A 23,705-nucleotide genomic window follows, 5' to 3' on the forward strand; every position below is an offset into this window, starting at 1 on the left:
AAACAAAAACAATGCACACAGAATTGAGACTTCTGGTTCCAGACAAGATGGAGTAAGCACAATCCTCCCAGCCCCTCCCACTAAATACAACTAAAAGCACGGGATAGTATCTTGTAAAATAAAAACAAAAAGGCTCTGAAAGGTGAGGAGAAGGTGGTCTGATTGGAGATCCTCGGGTATTTCTTTATAGCCATGCAAGAATGCACTACACACAGCATGACCAGAAAACATTAATTGTCCTCCCTGATTAGAATTTGTTGTAATACTGTACTTATTCTAGTCATCTCTCAAGGATCGTGGAATGGGACATCATCTCTCACTGAAGTCTGCTTGCAAGGTTGTAGTTGCTCAGCTCCTTTGGTGAGAGAGTAATATAACAAAGGTAGAGAGGGCATGGGCTTTGGCATGAAAATCCTGGGTTACACATACCTCAAAATAATAAGAGCCGTCTGTGACAAACCCACAGCCAAAATCATACCGAATGAGCAAAAGCTGGAAGCCTCCCTCTCAGGACCAGAACAAGAAAAGGACGCCCTCCTTCACCGCTCCTATTCCACATAGTCCCAGGAGTCTTAGCCAGAGCAATCAGGCAAGAAAAAGAAATGAAAGGCATCCAAATAGGAAGAGAAGATGTCAAACTATCCCTCTTTGCAAATGGTGTGATTCCATACCTGAAAAACTTCATCGTCTCTGCTCAAAGTCTCCTAGAACTGATAAGCAGCTTCAGCAAAGTTTCAGGATACAAAATCAATGTACAAAAATTTGTGACATTTATATACACCAGATAACACACAAGCTGAAAGCCAAATCAAGATTGCAATTCCATTCACAATATCCACCAAAAGAATAAAATGTCTAGGAAGACAGATAATCAGGGAGGTGAAAGATCTCTATGATGAGAATTACAAAACATTACTGAAAGAAATCCGAGACAACACAAACAAATGAAAGACATTCCATGCTCATGGATAGAAAGAATCAATATCATTAAAATTGCCATACTACCCAAAGCAATTTACAGATTCAATACGTTCCCTATCAAACTACCAATGACATTCTTCACAGAATTAGAAAAAACTATTTTAAAATTCATATGAAACCAGAAAAGAGCCCAAGTAGCCAAGGCAATCCTAGGCAAAAAAAAAAAAGCTGGAGGCATCATGCTATCCAACTTCAAACTATATACAGGGCTATGGTAACCAGAACAGCATGGTACTGGTACCAAAACTGACACCTAGACTAATGGAATAGGTTAGAGAACCCAGAAATACAGCTGTACACCTACAACCATCTGATCTTCATCAAAGTCAACAATAACAAGCAATGGGGAAAGCACTTCCTATTCAATAAATGGTGTTGGGATAACTAGCTAGCCATATGCAGAAGATCGAAACTGGACCCTTTCCTTTCACCATCAACTGAAATCAACTCAAGATGAATAAAAGACTTAAATATAAAACATAAAACTGTGAAAACACTAAAAGAAAGTCACTACGAAATACCATTCTTGACACAGGCCTTAGCAAAGATTTCATGAGGAAGTCTCCAAAAGCAATTGCAACAAAGTAAAACATTGGCCTAATTAAAGAGCATCTGCACAGCTAAAGAAACTGTTAACAGAGTAAACAGACAACCTACACAATGGGAGAAAATATTTGCAAACTATGCATCTGACAAAGGTCTAATATTCAGAATTTATAAGGAACTTAAACCACTCAACAAGCAAAAACTAAACAACCTCATTAAAAAATGGGCAGATGACATGAACAGACACTTCCCAAAAGAAGACATACATGCAGCCAGCAAGCATATGAAAAAAAAATGCTCAATATCACTAATTGTTAGAGAAATGCAAATCAAAGCCACGATGAGATACCATCCCACACCAGTCAGAATAGCTGTTATTAAGGTCAGAAAATAACAGATGTTGGTGAGGTTGCAGAGAAAAGAGAAGGCTTCTACACTCCTGGTGGGAACATAAATCATTAGTTCAGCCACTGTAAAAAGCAGTTTGTAGATTTCTCAGAGAACTTAAAACACAACTACCATTAAACCTGGCAATCTCAATACTTTGGTACATATCCAAAGGAATATAAATTATTCTACCAAAAAGACACAGGTATGCATATGTTCATCACAGCACTATTCACAGTAGCAAAGACATGGAATCAAACTAGATGTCCATCAATGGTGTACTGGATAAAGAAATTGTGGTACATACACACCGTGGAATACTACGCAGCCATAAAAAAGAACAAAATCATATCCTTTGCAGCAAATTGGATGCAGCTAGAGGCCATTATCCTAAGTGAATTAATGCAGGAACAGAAAAGCAAATATCGCATGTTCTCACTTATAAGTTGGAACTAAATGTTGAATACGCATGGACACAAAGAGGGAAACAGTAGACACCAGGGCCTACTTAAAGGTAGAAGGTATGAAGAGGGAAAGAAGCAAAAACCTACTCATCAGATACTGTGCTTACTACCTGGGTGATTAAATCATTTGTACACCAAACCCCAGTGACATGCAATTTACTCACATAACAAATCTGCACATGTTCCCTATTAAAGTAAGATAAAAGTTGAAAAAGAAAATAAGAAAATCTTGGGTTACAGGACGGAGGGTACTAAAAAAATTAAAAATAGAACTACCATATGATCCAGCAACCCCACTGCTGGGTATACATCCAAAAGAAAGGAAATCAGTATATCAAAGAGACATTGGCACTTGCATTTTTACTGTAGCACTATTCACAATAACCAAGATATGGTCCCTCAATGGATGAATGGATAAAGAATATGAGGTACATATACACAATGGAATATTATTTAGCCATAAAGAATGAAATCCTGTCCTTTGCAACAACATGGATAGAACTGGAGGACATTACATTAAGTGAAATAAGCCAGGTACAGAAATACAATGCACGTTCTCACTCATAAACGGAAGCTTAAAAACAAAAAACCTCATGGAGATAAAGAATGATAGTTGTTACCAGAGGCTGGGAAAGGTGGGGACTCCAGTGAAGGAGCATGAAAACACAGTTAGTTAGAATGAAAACAATCTAGTATTTGGTAGCACAATAAAGTGATTATAGATAACAAGTATATATTTCGAAATAACTAGAAGAGTGGAATTGAAACGTTCTTAATACAAAGAAATGATAAATACTTGAGGGAATGGATACCCCAGTTACCCTGATTTAATTATTGCACACTGTATGCCTATATCAAAATGTATACCCCATAAACATATAAAACTATTATGTACCCATAATAATTAATTTAAAATTAATAAGAAGAAAATCCTGGGTTCCAATCCCAGCCAGTCTACCATAGAACCCTCAGCAAGCCCTTTCTCCTCCTGCAGGCTCATCTGCCTTGTGTGAAGGTGGACGGAAAGATGTGGGGCATTTGTTTGATTTATGTAGATGTGGGGCATGGCAGGGACTTGGTTCAGAAGCTCAACATAAATGGATGACTATGCGAGTCACAGACCATGTGATTCCATCCCGGAAGGGTCACCCATTCGGAAAAGCTTGGCTGAATTAAAAAGGAACGTCCTTCTCTCTGTGCTTCTGCAAGAACACAAAGGAGACCCAGTTCCTAGCCCCTACAACACTTCTTCACGTGTCCCGTTTCCCTTCCTGCCCTTTCCAGCGCCTCTCATTTGATAAGACCCTCAAAACAAGTCTCCACTCATCCCTTGGCCTGCGTCTCTCTGTGCTGCAGATGGAGTGGTCTTTTCTCACCAAGCCCTCCCTCTTCCTCCCCCATCGTCAGTCCCATCTCATCCACAGCACCCACCCCCAATGCTCTACAACCCTACAACCTCCAGAGCCCACCTGGCAGCCACACGCTTCTCCCGTGGAGTAGGGATGGTGTGGGTAAAGGTCAGCATTGATGAGATGTCCTTTGGCAGCCAGAGTTGGGGAGGTGAGGAATCCTCTTCCGCGAATGAACGGTGCCCAGCCTCACATGGGCAGCTTAGAACCAGACTCCCTGCTGAGCTGTGTTCTCTGCCCACAGGGTGACAGCGGGGGACCTCTGGTCTGCACCCCAGAGCCTGGTGAGAAGTGGTACCAGGTGGGTATCATCAGCTGGGGAAAGAGCTGTGGCGAGAAGAACACCCCAGGGATATACACCTCGTTGGTGAACTACAACCTCTGGATCGAGAAGGTGACCCAGTTAGAGGGCAGGCCCTTCAGTGCGGAGAAAATGAGGACCTCGGTCAAACAGAAACCTATGGGCTCCCGAGTCTCGGGAGCCCCAGAGCCAGGCAGCCTCAGATCCTGGCTCCTGCTCTGTCCCCTGTCCCATGTGTTGTTCAGAGCTATTTTGTACTGATAATAAAATAGAGGCTATTTTTTTAACCAAGGGAGGGTGCATGAAAATGTCTCTCCAGCAGAGTCTCTGGCTGCAGCTCAAGGATGGAAACTGAGACTGGAACCACGAGGACCAGAAAGTCAGGCTGGGGCCCTGGTTTGGGGACTGCACTTTGGGTCTGTGGATTAGTCAGGACTCTTTCCATTCTAGGTGACAGTCACCTAATTCTGACTGAATTCAGCCAAAATGAGGCATTTGTGGATACATATAACAGGAAAAAATAAATAAAAATAAAAAACCGACACACAAATATCCAGGGCAGGCATGATGACTTCAGGCGTGGCTGAGTCGAGGGGCTGAAAGGTGAAGGCAGTGACTGTTGTCTGTGGCCATTTCCCTCAAGAAGGGCTTCTCAGTGGTGGCCATGATGAGAATAAAGAATTTCCTGTTGTGCTGGGAAGTTAGTCTCTTAGATCTACGCAGGCCTTCAGCGGGTTGGACAAGGCCCACCCACGTTATGGAGGGCAATCTGCTGATTCAAAAGTTATCAATTTAAATGTCAATCTTATCCAAAGATGCCCTGCAAGTTGACCTATGAGATGAACCACCACACTGCCCAGGCAGCCTTCACATGGTGTTTACATTACTCCCGCCCATCAGAACGAACGAGGTGCTTATGCTCACCCTACCTTAAGGACAACAGCTTATTGTAACCCTTCTATCAAGCAACCTTAATGTTTCCTGAGGACCCCGCTGATATGGCTTGCCTATGTCCCCATCCAAATCTCATCTTTAATCCCACGTGTTGTGGGAGGGACCCAGTGGGAGATAATCGAGTCATGCCGTGGTTTTCCCATACTATTCTCATGGTAGTGATTAAGTCTCACGAGATCTGATGGTTTGATCAGAGGTTTCCCTTTTTGCTTGGCTCTTGTTCTCTCTTGCCTGCTGCCCTGTAAGATGTGTGTTTTGCCTTCCACCATGACTGTGAGGCCTCTCCAGCTACATGGAACTGTGAGTCCACAAACCTCTTTTTCTTTATAAATTACCCAGTCTCAGGTACGTCTTTATCCCTTGTGTGAAAACAGACTAACACACCGACTTCTCAAAATCACCTTTTTTCCGTTTCCCATCTTGGGCATTCTCTCTTTTGGGGCAGGAAGGCCTGGGCTCCCCTTTCCCTCGCCTCTCAAGTTGTCACCTGTTCTCCTTTCTGGCTCATCTTGAAGCCAAGCTGATGGTGCTCCCCTCTTGCTCTCCTTCATGTTCGGAGGCTCTCGCCTCTTCTATCAGCTGACCTCCCTCCATGACTCAGTCCTTCTGAGTTGCCTGCTGTGTTCCACCAGTGTGTTGAAGGGTCCCTCCCCACACCGAGCAGGACTGCCCAACCCTGTAGCTGCGAGGGCTGGTGTGGGGCAGACTACCATTCACAAGAAGCCCCTTGAGAACATGTTCTCGTCTTCCCCTCATGTAGACCCAGTGCTGCGGCGTGCCTCTTTCCTCTGGATTCCAATTTCCTGGGCCACCACCAAAGATGCAAAGGCAATTCAGGAAATGCAAATCCTTAAATGGAAGCTTGGGCTTCTCCTGGGGACCTACAGCCTGGCTGAGAGTTCTCCAGAGAGAGACTGTGAAAAAAAGCTTCCTGGCTGGGCACGGTGGCTCAACGCCTGTAATCCCAGCACTTTGGGAGGCTGAAGCAGGTGGATCACCTGAGATCAGGAGCTCAAGACCAGTCTGGCCCACGTGGTGAAACCCCATCTCTACTTTAAAAAATACAAAAATTAGTTGGATGTGGTGGCAGGTACCTGTAATCCCAGCCACTTGGGAGGCTGAGGCAGGATAATGGCTTGAACCCAGGAGGTGAAGGTTGCAATGAGCCGAGATTGCACCATTGCACTCCAGCCTAGGCAACAAGAGTGAAACTCCATCTCCAAAAAAAAGAAAAAAGAAAAAAAACTTCCTAGTTCTCCTTTTTCCCACTCTAACCCTTCTCCTCCAGAGGTCCTACAGCTACAATGTCTAGAAGCCATTTTTTCAGAAGCTCCTAAGAACCTGGGACTCAGGCAGGCCCAGTGGAGGGTGGCCAGCCAGAGTGTTCGCCATCTCAGCACATCGCCAGTGTCCACTCCACTTTCTTGCTCATTGCCCTCTGACTTCTGTGTGGGGACCCTCCCACACAGAAGGACTCTCAAATTGGGGGTCCTCCAATTTACATAGTTCTGGATGGTTTTCACCCACTCTCCAATTTGCGTAGTTGTGGATGGTTGGCCCTTTGCTGGGGCCTGGGGTGGGCATAGAACTCAAACCTGGCCTAGAAGGACATTGATTTTGGCCACAGGGATGGGAGCAGCAATGGGCTGTGGGCTTTATGGGTCATAAGAGCGAGACCAGGACTTCTGCTGGAGTTATCAGGGACAAGACTCTCTCTCTCTCTCCTGGGACTCCCAAGACGGTAGGTGCATGTGGAAGGTACTGCTCGTGTGAAGGCTGCTGGGGAGTGTGGTGGTTCCTTTTATCTGTCAACTTGGAGGGCATCTTCGGATGAGATTAATGTTTAAATTGGTAAACTTTGAAGAAGGAGATTGCCTTCCATAATGGGGGTGGGCCTCATCCAATCCACTGAAGGCCTGAGTAGGACAAAAATGATTGGCCTCCCTGCACAAGAGGGAATTCCTCAGCCGCCCACCTTCGGACTTCACCTGCATTGTCAGCAATTCTGGGGCTCTGCTTGCCAGTCTCTAAACCAGAGCGGCACCATCGGCTCTCCTGCATCTCGAGTCTGCCGGTCCACACACCAGGTTCGAGCCTGCCAGTCTCTGTAATCAGGTGAGCCAATTCCTTAGAATAAACAGCTTCATATCTGTATATCCATATTTATATCACCTATATATCTACATCTCATCTCTCTATCAACTCTATCTATCTAATCTATCTCTCCTGTTTTTTCTGGAGAACTCTGACCAATATGGGGGAAGAGCTTCTGTACCGTGAAGGGGCTTCTTAGATAATGAGGTGGAAGCAATGTTGCTGTTTTACTTTTCTTTTTTGAGACACGGTCTCACTCTGTCACCCAGGCTGGAGTACAGTGGCATGATCACAGTTCACTGCCACCTAGATCTCAGGCGATCCTCCCAACTCAGTCTCTCTAATAGCTGGGACTACAGGTGCACATCACCACACCTGGCTCATTTTTAAAAATTTTTTGTAAGATGGGAGTCTCACTATGTTACCTAGGCTGGTCTCAAACTCCTGGGCTCGAGCAATCCTCCCGCCATGGCCTCCCAAAGTGCTGTGATTACAGGCATAAGTCACCACACCTGGCCCTGTTTCACCAGTGAATGCCACATTTTGTCATGATATGGAAATTGTCAGTTTAAACATTATCCTGTCAATTGTGATTAGTCAGGCTACAGGATTATCATCTGTGTCCCAAGAGACTTTTCATACCTAGAGTCACACAGTGTGGTGTCTAAACTGCACTGTGGTTCCCCAGTGCGGATGAGCGGGGACAAGACAGACACACAGAGACATCTGTTGGACATCAAGGGAAACAACGATGTCTGTTGGACATGGAGTCGACCACTGCTACTAAGGTGTTTAAACTTAACAACTTAATAAATGCAATTGTTAGGCATTTCATTTGACCTAGAAGCACCATGAGAAAAAAAAAAAAAAAAAGCTAAGACGCTAAGGGTTTGTGACCTGGGAAAGTTTGAAAAACCTCTGGCCTAAAAGATAATTGCCGATTTTAATATTTTGTACTTAAGAATAAGGGGTGAGTTGTTACCATAGTTTTGTGGAGGGTAATTTGAGAGTAGCCCAAACGTCTCCTTAAAGATGACCTGGCCAGGCACGGTGGCTCACGTCTGTAATCCCAGCACTTTGGGAGGCTGAGGCAGGTGGATCACCTGAGTTAAGGAGTTCAAGACCAGCCTGGCCAAAATGGTGAAACCCCATCTCAACTAAAAATACAAAAAAATTAGCTGGGTGTGGTGGTGGGCGCCTGTAATTCCAGCTACTTGAGAGGCTGAGGCAGGAGAATCGCAGAGGAGGCAGAGGTTGCAGTGAGCTGAGATCACACCATGGCACTCCAGCCTGGGTGACAAGAGCAAAACTTTGTCTCAAAAAATAAAACAAAATAAAAACGACCTCCTGCAGCAGGGACATGAAATCAAGGCTCAGGTGTCTGTGGGCTGTTTTGTCTGCTCTGCACCTAGTGGCTCCGGTTTATTTGAGGGAACCCTTTTCCTCATTGTCAGTTTCTGATCTCACCTTTCTCAAGATCCATTTCGTATGGACAGGTAGAGCCCCACCTCTGATTCCAGAGGAACCAGGCCTGGCCAATGAGAGGCCCTCAACCCAGGGCCTCAGGATGTCTTTCAGGTGGCCCTAAGAACCAAGCTTGGCAATCTTGGCAAGTCCCAGAACTTCACCTGGGACTTACACAGGCTTTTTGAGATTAGCAGCTCTCTCTCTGTCTGCTAGGACTGACCCTTGGAGAATGTAAGCCTAGAGCTTCTGGGGGCGCCAGGTGGAGGTGACTGCCCTGAGAGTGAAGTCAAAGAGTGAAGACATCACATCCTGATGACATTTTTATAGCCCTTAGAGCCAGGCATGCCTGCACCACAGATTTCTTTTATTTTCTTTCTTTTTTTTTTTTTTTTTTTAGACAAGGTCTTCACTCTGTTGCCCAGGCTAAGTGCAGTGGCACAATTTTGTTTCCTTTAACAAATCTTTCCCTATCTTCCCCTTTCCCCTATCCTTCCTAGGTTCTAGTATTCTCTGTTCTAATTTTTACTTTTATGAGATGAACATCTTTTAGTTTCCACATCATATAAGCATCTACAGCTATACATTTCCCTCTCACTGCTGCTTTAGTGCATCACATATGTTTTTGTGTGTTATGTTTTCACTCTCATTGACCTTCAAGTATTTTCTAATTTCCCATGTGAGTTCTTTTTGCTCATTGGTTATTTAGGAGTGTGCTGTTTAATTTTTATATATTTGTAATTATTCTCCTGTTATTTATTTCTAATTCAATTCCACTGAGGTTGGAGAACATACTTTGTATTATTTCAATCCTTTTAAAAATTTGAGAATTGCTTTATAGCTTAGAATATGGTCTACCCTAAAGCATATTTTATGTACTCTATTTTAAAAAGTATATTCTGCTATTATTGGGTAGCGTGTTCTATAGATGTTTGTTAGGTCTAGCTGGTTTATAGTATTGCCAAAATCTTCTGTATCCTTGTTAATCTTCTGCATAGTTGTTCTATCCATTATTTAACATGATGAGATTTAAGTCTCCAACTTCTGTTATTAAATTGCCTCTTTCTTCCTTCAATTCTGTCATTTTTTGCTTCCAATATTTTAATGTTCTATTGTTAGGTGCATATATGTTTATAGTTGTCGTATCTTTCTGAATCATTGACCCTTTAGTCATTATAAAATGTCCCTCTTTATCTCTAATGACTTTTTTGTTTTACAGTCTATTTTGTTGATATTATTAGCATCATATCAGCTCTTTTATCGTTACCATTTGCATAGTATATCTGTTTCCATCTTTTTATTTTTAACCTACTTATATATGTGAATTTAAATGTGCTTCCTGTAGACAACACATAGTGGAACTTGTTTGTTTATCCAGTCTGACAATCTCTGTCTTTTAATTGGATTTTTAGTCCACTCACATTTAATGTGATCATTGATATAGTTTGATTGACATATGCCATTTTGGTTAGTTTTCCTGTATGATGCTTTTCCTTTGTGTGCCTCTGATCTTCCTTTATAGCCTTTTGCATCAAGTCAATATTTTCTAGTGTAGCATTTTAATTTTTTAATGATGCTAATTATATGTTTGAGTTGTTTTCTTAGTAGTTGCACTAGAACTTATAATACACATCTCAACTTATTAGAATTAACTTCTGGTTTAGACTAACTTATTTCTAGTAAGAGATCAAAACTTTCTTCCTACATAGTCCTATTTCCTCCTCCTCTTTTTTCTTTTTGCTATTATTTTCATATATTTACATCTACATATGTATAAATCCAAAAATACCTCACTATAATTGTTACATTATTTAACTTTATGTCTCATAGATTTTAAGAGAAGAAAAGGAGATAAAGTATGTATTTATACACTTTTTATATTAACCTTAACAGGCACAGAAAACTGACCGTGTACTCTGTTGACCCAGCCTCAACAAACAGGACATGGTGGCCTGGACCCATGCTTCTCAGACTGTCTGTGAGGAAAAAGACCAGGGCTTTTGGTTTTGCTTTGTTTGAAATTTCCAACTTATTTCAAACAAATACTTTCATAAAACATAAAATTGAACTACTTGAAAAATGAAATTGAAAATGAACACATAAAATGCAAGCCCACGTTATTTTTTTTTTGGAGAGAGTGTCTCACTCTGTCACCCAGGCTGGAGGGCAGGGTGCAATCAGGACTCACTGCAGCCTCAACCTCCCGGGCTCAAGTGATCCTCCTGTCTCAGCTTTCTAAGTATCTGGGACCACAGGTGTGCACCATCATGCCTGGCTAATTTTATTTTATGGAGAGATGGGGTCTCGCCATGTTGCCCAGGTTGCAAACTTTTTTATTACAGTCAACCCACATAACCCACTTAACTTTAAGTTTCTGTAAAGGTTTCTAAGCATTTACTCTCCATTTCTCTGCGTATCTCTTCATGGGCCAGTAACAAGCAGTTTGCAGACCAGCAGTGGTCTCTGTTCCACACTTCAGAAGCATTTCCCTAGAAGATCCAGACTTTAATCATCAAGAAATAGATGCCACCTGGCTACCAAGCCCAGGCTTTCTAAGGTAGAAGAGGATCACATTAGAATATGGATTGGATTGGAATGAAGCTTTCGGTGTGGCTCATGAATCATCGTTTGAATTGAGACTGTAGAGACTTATGTATTATTCATTGTCTTGAGCAGTAAGAGCTCACAAAGCTTCTCAGTGTCCTAGCCCAGAATAGCTTAATTGGGCACTGTTGCTCTGCAATGCAAAGTGCCTGTTTAATTCTGAGTTTTGCATTTTTACATCAGAACCGGCCCAGTAAGAGGCATCTTCTATCTTTAGTCCTGGCTTATTGCTCTTTGCTTGCGTGTGTGAATGCTGGGCCCCTCCCTGCAGAGCTTCTTGCCAGAGTGCTGTCCCCAGATTACCCTGAGACTCAGATGCTGTGTGAGCAGCTGCTAGGCACAGATGGGGAGAGGAAGGCAGCCCCCATCTGAGGTCCGAGGAGCAAAGGCAGGCCTCAGTGTCACTTATCCAGGGGAACTAGGCTCCCCTCAGCTGAGCCAGCTTCCAGAATGAAGCTGGCCATGGTTCAAAGCTTAGCCCCAAGAATGTGAGCCTCTAAGTCCCAGGTCTCTTGCCTGTAAAATGAGAATCATTGCATGCGCAGAGTAAGGCCACTGAGGCTGTGACGATGCAGAAAGAGCCATGAGCAGAGCCTGCCATACACTGAACACTCAGGGAACTAAATGGCCCCAGACAAAGCAGAGCCACACGGCCCCAGGGTTGCCACCGACCCTTATAACCCTCGGGGCTGGCCAGTTACCTATCTCACCCCTAAATCCCTCCCTGCTACAGGATCAAGTCCCCTTGACGCTCTTCACATCAATCCCAACAGCTAGTTGTACCCTTGAATGCCTCTGCAGTAACAAGGCATCCAGCATCAGAAAACTGACCATACACTCTGTCAACCCAGCCTCAGCAAGCTCCAAAGTCTTAGTCTTGGATCCACAGGGCAGCCACCTGCTCCTGTTGCCCCCTCCAGGCAGCCCTCCTGGTCACACAAAGAACTCACCCCCTACAGGCAGCCCTCTGCTGCCTGCTCTTGACAAACAAAACAAAACAAAGAAACAAAAACACAGGGTCTCACTCTGTTGCCCAGGCAGAAGTTCAGTGGCCCAATCACGGCTCACTGAAGCCTCACCCTCCAGGCTCAAGTGATCCTTCCACTTCAGCCTCCTGAGTAGCTGGGACCACAGGAGTGTGCACACACCTAGCTAATTATTTTTTGTAGATACAGGTTCTCCTATGTTTCCCAGGCTGGCCTTGTACTCCTGGGCTCAAATGATCCTCCCACCTCAGCCTCTCAAAGGGCTGGGATTACAGGTGTGAGCCACTGTTCCCAGCTCAGCCGTCAGCTTTGACCAAGAGTACAGAATCCTATGCTGAGCCACATCAGCCTCGCCATAGCCCAGCAGACGGCAGTGTGCAGGCTGGAAGACCACGCTCGGGCTTCATGGGGCCATGACATCCCCAAACCACACATCTCAGCTAGGGCAGTCACCGCTCCTATTTATAGCTCCACGATTCCCGCCATCCTTGTCACTAGACAACCTCCCTTGTAACACTCTTCCCGGAGTGAGCCGCCGAGGGTGGTCCAGGCGTGCGCCAACCTGTTGGCTCTGACACAGGGGTGTCAGCACTCACCCAAAGATCGGGCCTCCAACAACGCCCCCCTCCCGCTCCGAGAGCCCGTGTCTTTTCTCTCCTCTTTGAGCTTCTGGTGGACTGGAAACCTGCACTGTTTTGCAGAGCTGCTTCTAGACTCATCCCCACCCCGCACTTCCCTTTTGTGGACTCCAGAGGTGGACCCCACCCTGATCTTTCTAAACCCTGGAATGTGCGAGATTGCAGGGCCCTCAGTCTCAGCCTCCTGCCTTCCTCTTTCTGACACCACGGCTGCCTCGCCACATTCCCGGGCCTCCCGGTGCTCTGCTCCTCCAGCCAACCCCATCAGCAGGCACCACTCAGGCTCGAAGCCCCAAGTTGGCACCTTCTCCTTCCCGTCCCTCCTTTTCCCTTCCCTTCCCACTCCTTTTCCCTCCTTTTCTTTCCTTCCCTTCCTCCCTCTCCCTTTCTTCCCTCCGCTTGCCTCCCCGCCTCCACTCAGTCTTGGTGGATTGTTGCGGATTTGGTGTTGCTCATTCACTCATCAAACATTTGCGGAGAGTCTTTTATATGCCGTTGCTGTTCCAGTCGCGGGGAAGAACAGAGAACAAAATGTCACGCCCTCAGAAGCCGACACTCTAAGGGGACAGACGCCATAAACACACAGCTGTTGCTGAACCTGACGGGTGGAGAGGCACAGGGGAGAATGAGGAAGAGGGAGCGGGGCAGAGGAGGGACTCCTTCCTGCAGCAGGTGTCAGGGAAGGCCTGGCTGAGAGCTGAGACCTGGAGGACAGGAGGCTCAGGACAGGACTGCTCCGTGTGAAAGGGGTGTCTCGGGGATCTCCGGGCCTTTCCAGAACAGAGCTTCCCAGAGCTTTGCAGAATGGACAGGCTTCCTTAGGCAGCTGGGGCTGGCTTTGGAGACGGAGCTCAGGCAGCGAGCTCTCAGCTGGGCCTGGCTCCAGTTCTGGCTCCAGTTCTGGGCCTGGCTGCAGTTCCCAGATGTCGCCTCAAGGTGGCAGAGTGACTCCAGACCAGGCACGAGGACTTCAGTGTCGCCCTGTGCTTGGTCAGGCCTGGAGACCTGGGGCAGCCAGGGAGGCGACAGACACAGCCCTGGAAGGGGAGGGAAGCAGAGGTTCCCTGACGCCTGGCTGGAACCAGCTCCGAGAGCCCGTGTCTTTTCTCTCCTCTTTGAGCTTCTGGTGGACTGGAAACCTGCACTCCTTCCAGGAGCGGCTGTGTCCCCACCCTCCCGATGGCTGCCACCCTCCTGGGCCCTCACGGGTGGGGCCCGGGGCCCAGGCATTGCGTCGGATGGGCTGTGGCTCCGCGGGGTTCCCCCGTCCCCCGGGTCCTGGGAGCTGGGAAACGATTTCCCTCACTCTAAGACTGGGGCCACTTTGGACCCTTCCCTTCCCGACACAGTGAGCCAGGAATCTGGGCCAACAGCTTAGCCCTGGCCATTCCCCTGCCTGGAAGTTCCCTCCAGAAGCAGACGAGGAGCTGCTGAGGCAGAAGCCCAGGCACAGGCGGGACCGGCAGCCTGAGGCACCCACGGCTCCAAAGCCTCAGACTTGGATCTGCCGGGCAGCCTTAGGGCTCCCGTGCCCCCTCCGGGCAGCCCTCCTGGTCACACATCCACTCTAAGCCTTCTATTAAGCATCTGCTGTGTGCCAGGTACTGTGCTGGGGACCTGGTGGTGGGGCAGACAGATTGGAATGGCCAGCCCCAGAGATCAAAGTCAAGAGCAGGGGCCCCACCGGGCCGGGGTTGGATCAAGCCCACTGTGTGTGTTACCGGACCGCAGCCATGCCTGTTGCCTGGCGTCTGGTCTGTGGGTACTGCTGTATATACAGGCATAAGCTCAATAGATGTAACCAAGGCTGGGTGGCCCCTGGAGCCTGGGGCATTTACTACCCGACCCTTGACAGAAAACATTCGCTTACCCTGGTCTAGAGGGGGAGATGGATGTAAACGGACAGTCACCTTCACCATAATACGTGCTAGGACAGAGGTGCGGGCAGACGAGGGACGGAGCTGGGTCCTGTCCTGTAGGCCTCTGAAAGGTTCCTGCAGCGGCCATGGTCACAGAGAGCCACTGAAGAGGCTTGAGCAGGAGTGACACGATCCAATCCCAGAAACTCTGATGTGGGAAGTGGGGGTGAGGGGACAGCCGCAGAGCCAGCGCCCTGGTGGGAGATGGTTGTAAGAGCCTAGGAAGGCGGCTGTGGGGATGGGAAAGGGTCCGAGGTTGACGGCATTTCAGGGGGTGGACGATGGCATCGGAATGTTGAGATGTGGGTTGGGTTCAGGGCTAAGCCCGCGTCCAGCCTGTGTCCAGAACTCTGGGGGTCACACAGAGGCTCACCAAGCCCTGCTAAACGCGACAGTGATGAGACCCCGCAGAGCATCAAGAAAAGCCGCTGGTTCTACAATGCGAAACAAGGCCCCAGGAGCTCAGCCCACCCGCTGTTCATTGGCCGTGTTAGGGTGCCAGGCAGGGGCTTCCTGACGTCAGTTCCAACGCTCAGTGCCCCTTTTGGGCTGTGTCTCTCCCCCTGTCGTTGGAGAAAGATGGAGTGCTCGGGAACAGCACAGGCACAGCCAGCAGCTCCCCGCTCTGTCATTTCTCTAAACTGCAATTTTCTTACCTGCAAGGTGTAGGTAAGGCCCCGTTCCCGGCCTGGCTCTCCGTCTTGCTACAGCGAGATGATGCATAGAGAAGCACTGATAATCCATAAAGCATTTTTATCTTTTTTTTTTTTTAATTTTTGAGACAGAGTCTCACTCTGTCGCTCAGGCTGGAGTGCAGTGCCGCGATCTCAGCTCACTGCAGCCTCTGCCTCCCAGGTTCCAGAGATTCTCCTGCCTCAGCCTCCCAAGTAGCTGGAATTACAGGCGCCCGCCACCATGCCCTGCTAATTTTTGTATTTTTAGTAGAACAGGGTTTCTCCGTGTTGGTCAGGCTGGTCTCCAACTCCTGATTTCAGGTGATCTGTCCACTTTGGCTTCCGAAATTGCTGGGATTATAGGTGTGAGCCACCGCACCCGGCCTGCAAGGCATTTTAGCTATCCAAGTCATCGTTATCCACAGAGAATTACCTAGTGAGCCCCAAAACACATAAGTGGGGGTCCAGAACTCCCAGCTCCTGAAGTGCAAGGCTGGTTATGGCCAAGTCAATGAAGGAAGGGGCCGAGCCTGTGGAGCCGGCAGCCTGGCCACACGTTCCTGGCCCCATGAATCTGTCCTAGTCCTGGCTCTGGTGTGGCATCAGCTGGTGGCAGTTGGCTGCTGTGCCTTAAACATCAAGAATTTCTGGGACTCTTGATGGGACTTCCAAGAGTTTGCGTCCAAGACAGACGCAAACTCCAGAACACTCCCAACTGATGCCATTTTGTTGACTTGACTGGAGAAAATTGGGGCACAGGGACCCAATCCCTGCCTCCCCACTTCTGAGACTGATTGCCTGCAGTTTCCCAACCAGCCTTCCCCTCTCCTCCCTGCCTGCCCCTAGAGAATGCTTGATGACAACTGTGTTACCCTGGGATATGTTACCTGGGTTTTTACTCTATCAGCTTCTCCTGAAGATGTAGCTTTCCATTCAATACCTGTGTTAATCACCTGATGTATGTGGGGGCATGTGTGTGTGAGCATGTGAGCACGTGTGTGCACATGTGTGTGCATGAGCACAAACACATCTGCAGGGGTGGATGGAAAGCTGGAGGGAGGATTGCTTGCTCAGCTATCCTGTCTTCTTTCACTTTCAGATGACACTGAATAAATCAATTACTCCCACTAAAACATTTTGCTGCCCCAAGAGTGACATGGACCCAGCCTTCCAGGACACTTTGACATCCCCTGTTGCCTCCACCTTCTCTTACTATCTTCTTATTCATAGCGTACTCAGAAGGTCCTGCAAGTGATGGGCTTTGAGCACTTTCCAAGACCCCTTCCTTCTGAGAGGGCAGTGGAAGGATATCCTTTAAAAGCTGTCTGTGCTCAACAAGCAATAAAGGTCGTGCTTCATGGCTGAAGGTCGAAAGGCACAGGAAGCAATCGGGCACACAGGACTTCTTACTGATCTCCTTATTTGCCTTCTTTTCTTCTAAGACAATGAGCTTGTGAGGCAGAAACTCCCTTGGCTTTAAAATGCACTCACTCATTCATTCATTCATTTATTCTTCCTGTTATTGAATCAGAATAAGTGTTCAGTTCTTTTCTTTGTGCTGGGAAACACAAAGACAGGCAGTGCCCGGTTGCTGTCTTAGGGAGCTCGACCTCTGGTGGGGAAGGCAGGGTACCCGGCAGCATTGCAGGCGTGAGATGCAGCACAGGTGGAGGCATGAACTGAGGCCATGAATCCCAGCAGATCGAGGACCAGCTTCCCTGTGACTGCATGTCCTGCAAGGTCATCTTGTGCAAGGTAGGGGCACCCTGCAGCAGGGTTTCACCTCCTAACTCTGGCAATGCTGACCAATATGCCAATGAGAGGGACTGAAGGGAACGGCTGAGAACAATGGAACCATGTCTCTCCATTTGCACAGGCTCTAAGAGCACTTGGTGATGGGGAAAAGCTCTCATCCCATCCTTTTAGGGGGGCATGAAAAAATTCGCACTCCTCCCTCTCTTTTTTCAAGCCCGTGCTGTCCTTACTGTAAAGCATCTCCAGATTCCCTGTGCTTTCCATCCGCTCATTTAAAACCAACAAATTCTTCGGAAAGTAGAACCTTTGCAAAATCCCTGCTTTCAACTGTTCCTGCCCAAAGACGCAGTTAAATGACAGAAACATTGTCCATTTGGATAATAGCAGTACAGAGCAGCCGGATGTTGAGATGCACCGCAGAACATGCTGGAAGTTACTGGGGGAAAGGGCACCATTTCCTGCCTTGCCTCAGTAAGCCTTAATGTGCCCTGTGCAAAGGAAATGTCTTCATGCTTAGAATAAAGAGTATTGGAAGCTACTGGTTATGAGCAAGCTCCTCATCTTTCTCTTAGAACAAAGGCTGGGGTCTATTTGATTGAAAGCAGAGAGCCCATTTCTAACTTGCTGATGCCCTCAAGATTGGAACTTTTAAAGAATCCCATTCTTTGAGAGAGTGAAATCATGGGAGTGTTAATCATGGCAAAGCTAAGGATGGCTGGAGGCCTCCAGGAAACATCTTCTTACTTTAATCTACTGAGCACTGGGTTGAAAAAGCAAAGCTTAGATGTGATCCCAAAAGCACAGACAGCAAAAGCAAAAAAATAGACAAATGGGGTTGCACTAAACTAAGAAGCTTCTATACAGCCAAGGAAACAATTAACAGAGTAAAGAGACAACCTATGGAATGGGAGAAAACATTTGCAAACCATGTACCTTTTAAGGGGTTAATCCCTAAAATATACAAAAAATCCAAACAACTCAATAGTAAGAAAACAAGTAACCCAATTTAAAAATGGGCAAAGGACCTGAATAGACATTTCTCAAAAGAAGACACATAAGTGGCCGAATGAAACACTTCTCAACATCACTAATCATCAAGGAAATGCAAATTAATATCACAAAGACATATGACCGTCTCACACCTGTTAGAATGGCTATTATCAAAAAGACAAGAGATAGTGAGTGTCGGTGAGTATGTGGAGAAAGGGGAATGTTTGTACTCCGTTGGTGTGAATGTAAATTAATACAACCAAAATGGGGAACAGTATGGAGGCTTCTCAAAAACTAGCATATAATCCAGCAATCCCACTTGAGGGTATCTTTTCAAAGGAAATGAAGTCAGTATGTTGAAAAGATATTTGCACGCTCATGCTTGTATTATTCATAACAGCCAAGACATGTGTTGTGGTTTAGTTCCGTGTCCCCAGCCAGATCTCAGTTTGAAGCATAATCCCCATAATTCCCAGGTGCAGAGGATGGGACCTGGTGGGAAGTGATTGGATCGTGGGGCAGTTTTCCCTTTGCTATTCTCGTGATAGTGAGTGAGTGCTCACAAGATCTGATGGTTTCATAAGGGGCTCTTCCCCCTTCGTTTGCTCTCCCTCTCACCTGCTGCCGTGTAAGACATGCCTTTGCTTCTCTCTCATCTTCTGCCACGATTGTAAGTTTCCTGAGGTCTCTCCAGCCGTGTGGAACTGGGAGTGAATCAAACCTCTTTTTTAAATAAATTACCCAGTCTTGGGTGTGTCTTTATAGCAGTGTGAGAATAGACTAATACAACCTGAAACAACCTATGTGTCCATCAACAAATGAATGATAAAGAGAATGCGATATAGATATATATATCTTTATCATTCATTTGTTGATGGACATATATATAGGATGGATATATATATAATATACACAATAAAATGCTATTCAGCCTTAAACAAGAAGGAAATTCTGTCATTGACAATGACACAGATGAACCTAGAGGACATTAGACTAAGTGAATTAAACCAGGCCTAGGAAGACAAATACCGCATTGTCTCACATACATACGGAATATAAAAAGTTTGAACTCATGGAATCACAGAGTAGAATGGTGGTTATGAGACCTGAGGGAGGAAATGGTCAAAGGGCACAAAATTTCAGTTAGACAGGAGAATTAAATTTTGAAGATCTATTGTACAGCATGGCTACTATTGTTAATACAGTAATAATGTACTACAGACTTGAAAATTGCTAAGAGAAGAGACCTTGAATGTTCTCATCACAAAAAAGCAATAAGTAAGGTGATGGATATGTTAATTAGTTCAGTTGGAGTAACCATTTCACAATGTATACATAAATCAAAGCATCACATTGTACATCACAAATACGTACAATTTTTTAAATTTGTCAATTATACTTAAAATTTTTTTAAAAGCGAAGCTATTTTCCCACTTTACAAAGAATGAGTACCAGAAGCTCTCAAACAAAGCCACCTGGGTCTCACACCTTCCATCTGCAAAACTGGTGCTTTGCGCTTTCTTCTACATGGAGTCATTTTTGAGGTAGAAAACATACCCTTGGTCATAGCCTTGAATTGAAAATCTTTGAGGGCATTTTCTGTCCAAATGACTGAAAAAATCAACCATAACCTCTCCATTTTGATGATGCTCATGCTTTCTGATAGGAGTAGCCTCAAATTGTTGCTAAAGGGTTCTCTTTTCTTGTCTAATAATGAAAATCCAAGCAATTACTAGCAAAGAGAACAAGTTGCCTTGGTAGGAGAAGTAGGCCTCATCACGACTATGACTACTGGTTTTATTTCATGGCAAGAGAGGGGCCCAGGAGTCTGCTTTGGTGTACCTTTGAATGATGACTGATTTAATAATGATATTTATTTAACACTTTTTATGTGTACTGTTAGGCACTGTACGTAAAATCTCACTTAATCCTCAATATGGCCAAATGAAGTAGGCCCGACTATTTATACCTATTGACTGATTACAAAAATGAGACATAAAAGGTTTAGATAGCTTGCCCAAGGGCGCACAGGAACTGGCAGTAGACTTCCTGCCTTCTGGGTCATCCTCCATGAAGTTGCTGAGAACCACCCAGGAAAGAGCAAGCCCTGGTGGCCAGCCAGGTTTGGGGCACGTGGTCTCCTAAGCTAGGGAACAGGGCTCCAAGGACTTCTTCTGCCTGCACTGTATGGTCTTTGCTCCTGTAGCCACCCTCTAGACTTCCAGATCCCCCAGCTGAGATGCATGCATTTTCTAAAATCAATATGGATCACTGCGTCACCAAGAAAATAACCCAACAATTATTTTGTAAAGGATCCAAGGGTGAGACAAGTTTTAATTATAATCCCTTTCACTCTGAATGCTCAGCCCCACCAACCTGCCCCTATTGTTTGTCCTGATGTCCTCCATTTGTCTCACAACCATTTAACAGATGCCTCATGAGAAGCCATCCATGGGCTTGGGGCTGGGAATGGAGCAGTGAGCAAAAAGGAACAGGCATTGCTCTGTGGAGCATATACAGTATGGGGAATACTAGCATCTATGAAATCACTACACAAATATATATAAGTTGCAACTGCAATAAACATGAATGCAAATAAAAAATTCTACGCCCCACAACCAACTGAATGGACCCCCTCCTTTTAGCCAAGGGCATTCCAAATTTAACCTGAAACACTAGTTCAGGGCATGATGGGAGGTGGGGATCAGGCATGCCTCATTATGCCATCCTCCCTTTGGAATTCAGGCACAGCTGGCCAGCATTAACATTAAAACAGATGCATTAAGACTGACAAAACTGACTCTTTGTAGTAATAAGATACCAACATGACAGATAGCAGGCCCTGAAAGAAATTGAAGCTTTTTGCCCTAAAATCTATATCTTTGATACATTTTGAAATGGTCTCACAAAGCTGTCTCTTGTGAGGAAAATCTACATTCTGTAATTCTCTTCCCTTTCCAGATCTTTCTCTGATCCAGGAGAGAATTAACTGAGAGTCTGGCCTCTTTCTAAGTCTGTTAAGAAACATTTACAATCTCTCTGAAACCTGCTGCCTGGAGACTTCATCTACATAATAAAAACCTTGGTCTCCACAATCCCTCATCATAATCTAGACACTCCATTCTATTGATTCCAGGTCTTTAGATAACAATTTAATTCTTTCAACCAATTGCCAATTAGAAAATCTTTGAATCCACCTATGACCTGGAAGCCCTATGACCAACCAATTTACATCTTATATGTATTGATTGATGCCTTCTGTCTCCCTAAAATGTATAAAACCAAGCTGTAGCCTGACCACCTTGAGCACACGTTCTCAGGATCTCCTAGGCCACATGTTCTCAGGATCTGCCATGGTCACCCATATTTGGCTCAGAATAAATGTCTTCAAATATTTTATTTTTTCTCCTTTTGTCAACATGACTTTGTAGAGAGAAAGTGGAGATGAGAGGAGTTGGTTTCTGGACAGTCTCCTAGAAGTCTTCCTGTGAACATGGCATTGAAGCTGTAACCAAAACACAGACTCAGTTGTTCTTTGCTGGCAGAGTATAATTAATAAGAGTGAGGTCTGGTATAAAGAAAGTGACTTTTTATTACAGAGCTAGCTTAGGGGAAGAAGTACAGGCTTTCTGCCTTAAGCGTTCTGCTTCCCTTTTGGAACAGAAAGCAGGTGCTTTTAAAAGGAAAATTGGCAGGTCGGGCACAGTGGCTCACGCCTGTAAACCCAGCACTTTGGGAGGTCGAGGCAGGTGGATCACCTGAGGTCAGGAGTTCAAGCCAGTCTGGCCAGCATGGAGAAACCCCGTCTTTACTGAAAACACAAGAAAATTAGCCTGGCATGATGGTGCTTGCCCGTAATCCCAGCTACTTGGGGGGCTGAGGCAAGAGCATTGCTTGAACCTGGGAAGTGGAGGTTGCAGTGAGATGAGATCATGCCATTGCACTCCAGCCTGGGCAACAAAAGCAAAACTCTGTCTCAAAAAACAAAAAAGAAAGAAAGAAAAGTTGACATAAATGGCATGCAGTGGAGGAAGCAGGCAGGTAGGGGTCTGTATAACTCACTTTGGTGCTTTATCTACTAGGTGGTCGAGTTGGCACCTTCACGGGCAGAACTAAGTTGTAAAAGTTATTGAATATCTCCAGGTGGGAGAGTTTCATGTTGACCATACTTTGAGTTGTGGATAGACTGCTGTCTCTGGAGGCAATCTCCAGGTGGGAGAGAGTTTCATGTTGGGGATACTTTGAGTTGTAGATGGATTGCTCTGTCTCAAGCTGAGAGAGAGTCCCACACTGGAGCTACTAAGCACCTAGTTAGCTGAACTTGCCCTTTGGACAGTACCTGGTTGAAGGGGAGGTAAAAGGCTATAATTGCACTTCTAAAGAGCTAAGTAGAAAGTGGGAAGCAGAGGAAAAGCAGGAAGGAGAAAAGAAGAAAAAAATAATAATAAACTCATTCTCTTGTTCTTAGAAAGATGGAAGTACTCAGTTTTAAAACCAAAATAGGAAGTGACAAGTAGGAGAACAATGAAGGAAAGAGCATTCCAGACAAAGGGCACAATGTGCTCAACACCCTCGCAAGAGGGGACATGCTGGATCTCAGAGGCTGAAAGAGGGTGTGATGGTTAATTTCATGTATCAACTTGACTGAGCTAAGTGATGCCTAGATAGCTGGGAACACATTATTTGTGGGTATCTCTGCAAGGCTGTTTCCAGAAGAGATGAGTATTTGAATATGAAGAATGAGTAAGAAAGATCCTCCTTCTCCCATGTGGGTGGGCATCACCAAATCCACTGAGGACCCAGATAGAACAAAAAGGCAGAGGAAGGGTACATTCGTTCTCTCTCTTCTCAAGCTGGGACATCCATCTTCTCTTACCCTTGAACATTGGAGCTCCTGGTTCTTGGGCCTTTGGATTCTGAGACTTCTACCAACAGCTCCCCCAGTTGTGGTTTCTTATGACTGCTAAGTTGATGGATTAACCATGGGAGGGAATGTTAAAGATCAGGCCCCATCCTGCCCGGGCTGTGAGTCTGTAAGAAGCCCCTGTTAGGGAAGCCTCTGCTACTCCCCAGGCCTGCTCCTTCTCTCGCCAGGATCTTTGTCCCCTGCAGATGAGATATCCACCATCTTCTTCCTGCTCTCTAGAGTCTGCCTTCACTCTAAACTGGGTTGCCCCAAGTCCTTCAGAACCCAGGGAGAAGCAGCTGCCTCTTCCTTTAGAGTTGACAGAATGTGTTCCTGTCACTTTCAGGTCACTCCTGGTCCCAAATCCTAAAAAACCTCCCGGCTCACACCCTTGCCATCCCAGCTGACTCCTTTTCCTCCTGTCCCCACCCTTGACCTGGCTGCTTGGCCCTTGGCCTGAGCCTGGCCTCTCCAAGGACCCAGAGTCAGCCGTCCCTTCCAACAGATCTTGTTACTGCCCTCAGGTAACACTTCCAAGGGTCCCATGAGATGTTCCATGCTCGTGGCTGTGTTTGTCCATTCTCTCACTGCTGTAAAGAAACACCTGAGACTGGGTAATTTATAAAGAAAAGA

At 45.9% G+C, this 23,705-nt stretch overlaps 1 protein-coding gene across 2 annotated transcripts in view; it reads left to right on the forward strand.

Moving 5' to 3' along the window:
* PRSS55 (protease, serine, 55) overlaps positions 1-19,806 on the forward strand; it is a 28,748-nt gene extending 8,942 nt beyond the window's left edge. Inside the window, exon 5 of one of the 2 annotated variants that reach the window (XM_011942816.1) lies at positions 19,584-19,806. In XM_011942816.1, coding sequence (XP_011798206.1) covers positions 19,584-19,709 — 126 coding nt within the window. In that variant the 3' untranslated portion in view covers positions 19,710-19,806. Of the gene's footprint in view, positions 1-4,031; positions 4,378-19,583 lie in introns of those variants that run through there. The other variant, XM_011942815.1, reaches the window with a different exon arrangement.
* The last annotated feature ends 3,899 nt before the right edge of the window (positions 19,807-23,705 follow it).

Source organism: Colobus angolensis, unplaced genomic scaffold (genome assembly GCF_000951035.1).
Source record: "Colobus angolensis palliatus isolate OR3802 unplaced genomic scaffold, Cang.pa_1.0 Scaffold210, whole genome shotgun sequence".
Lineage (NCBI taxonomy): Eukaryota > Metazoa > Chordata > Mammalia > Primates > Cercopithecidae > Colobus > Colobus angolensis.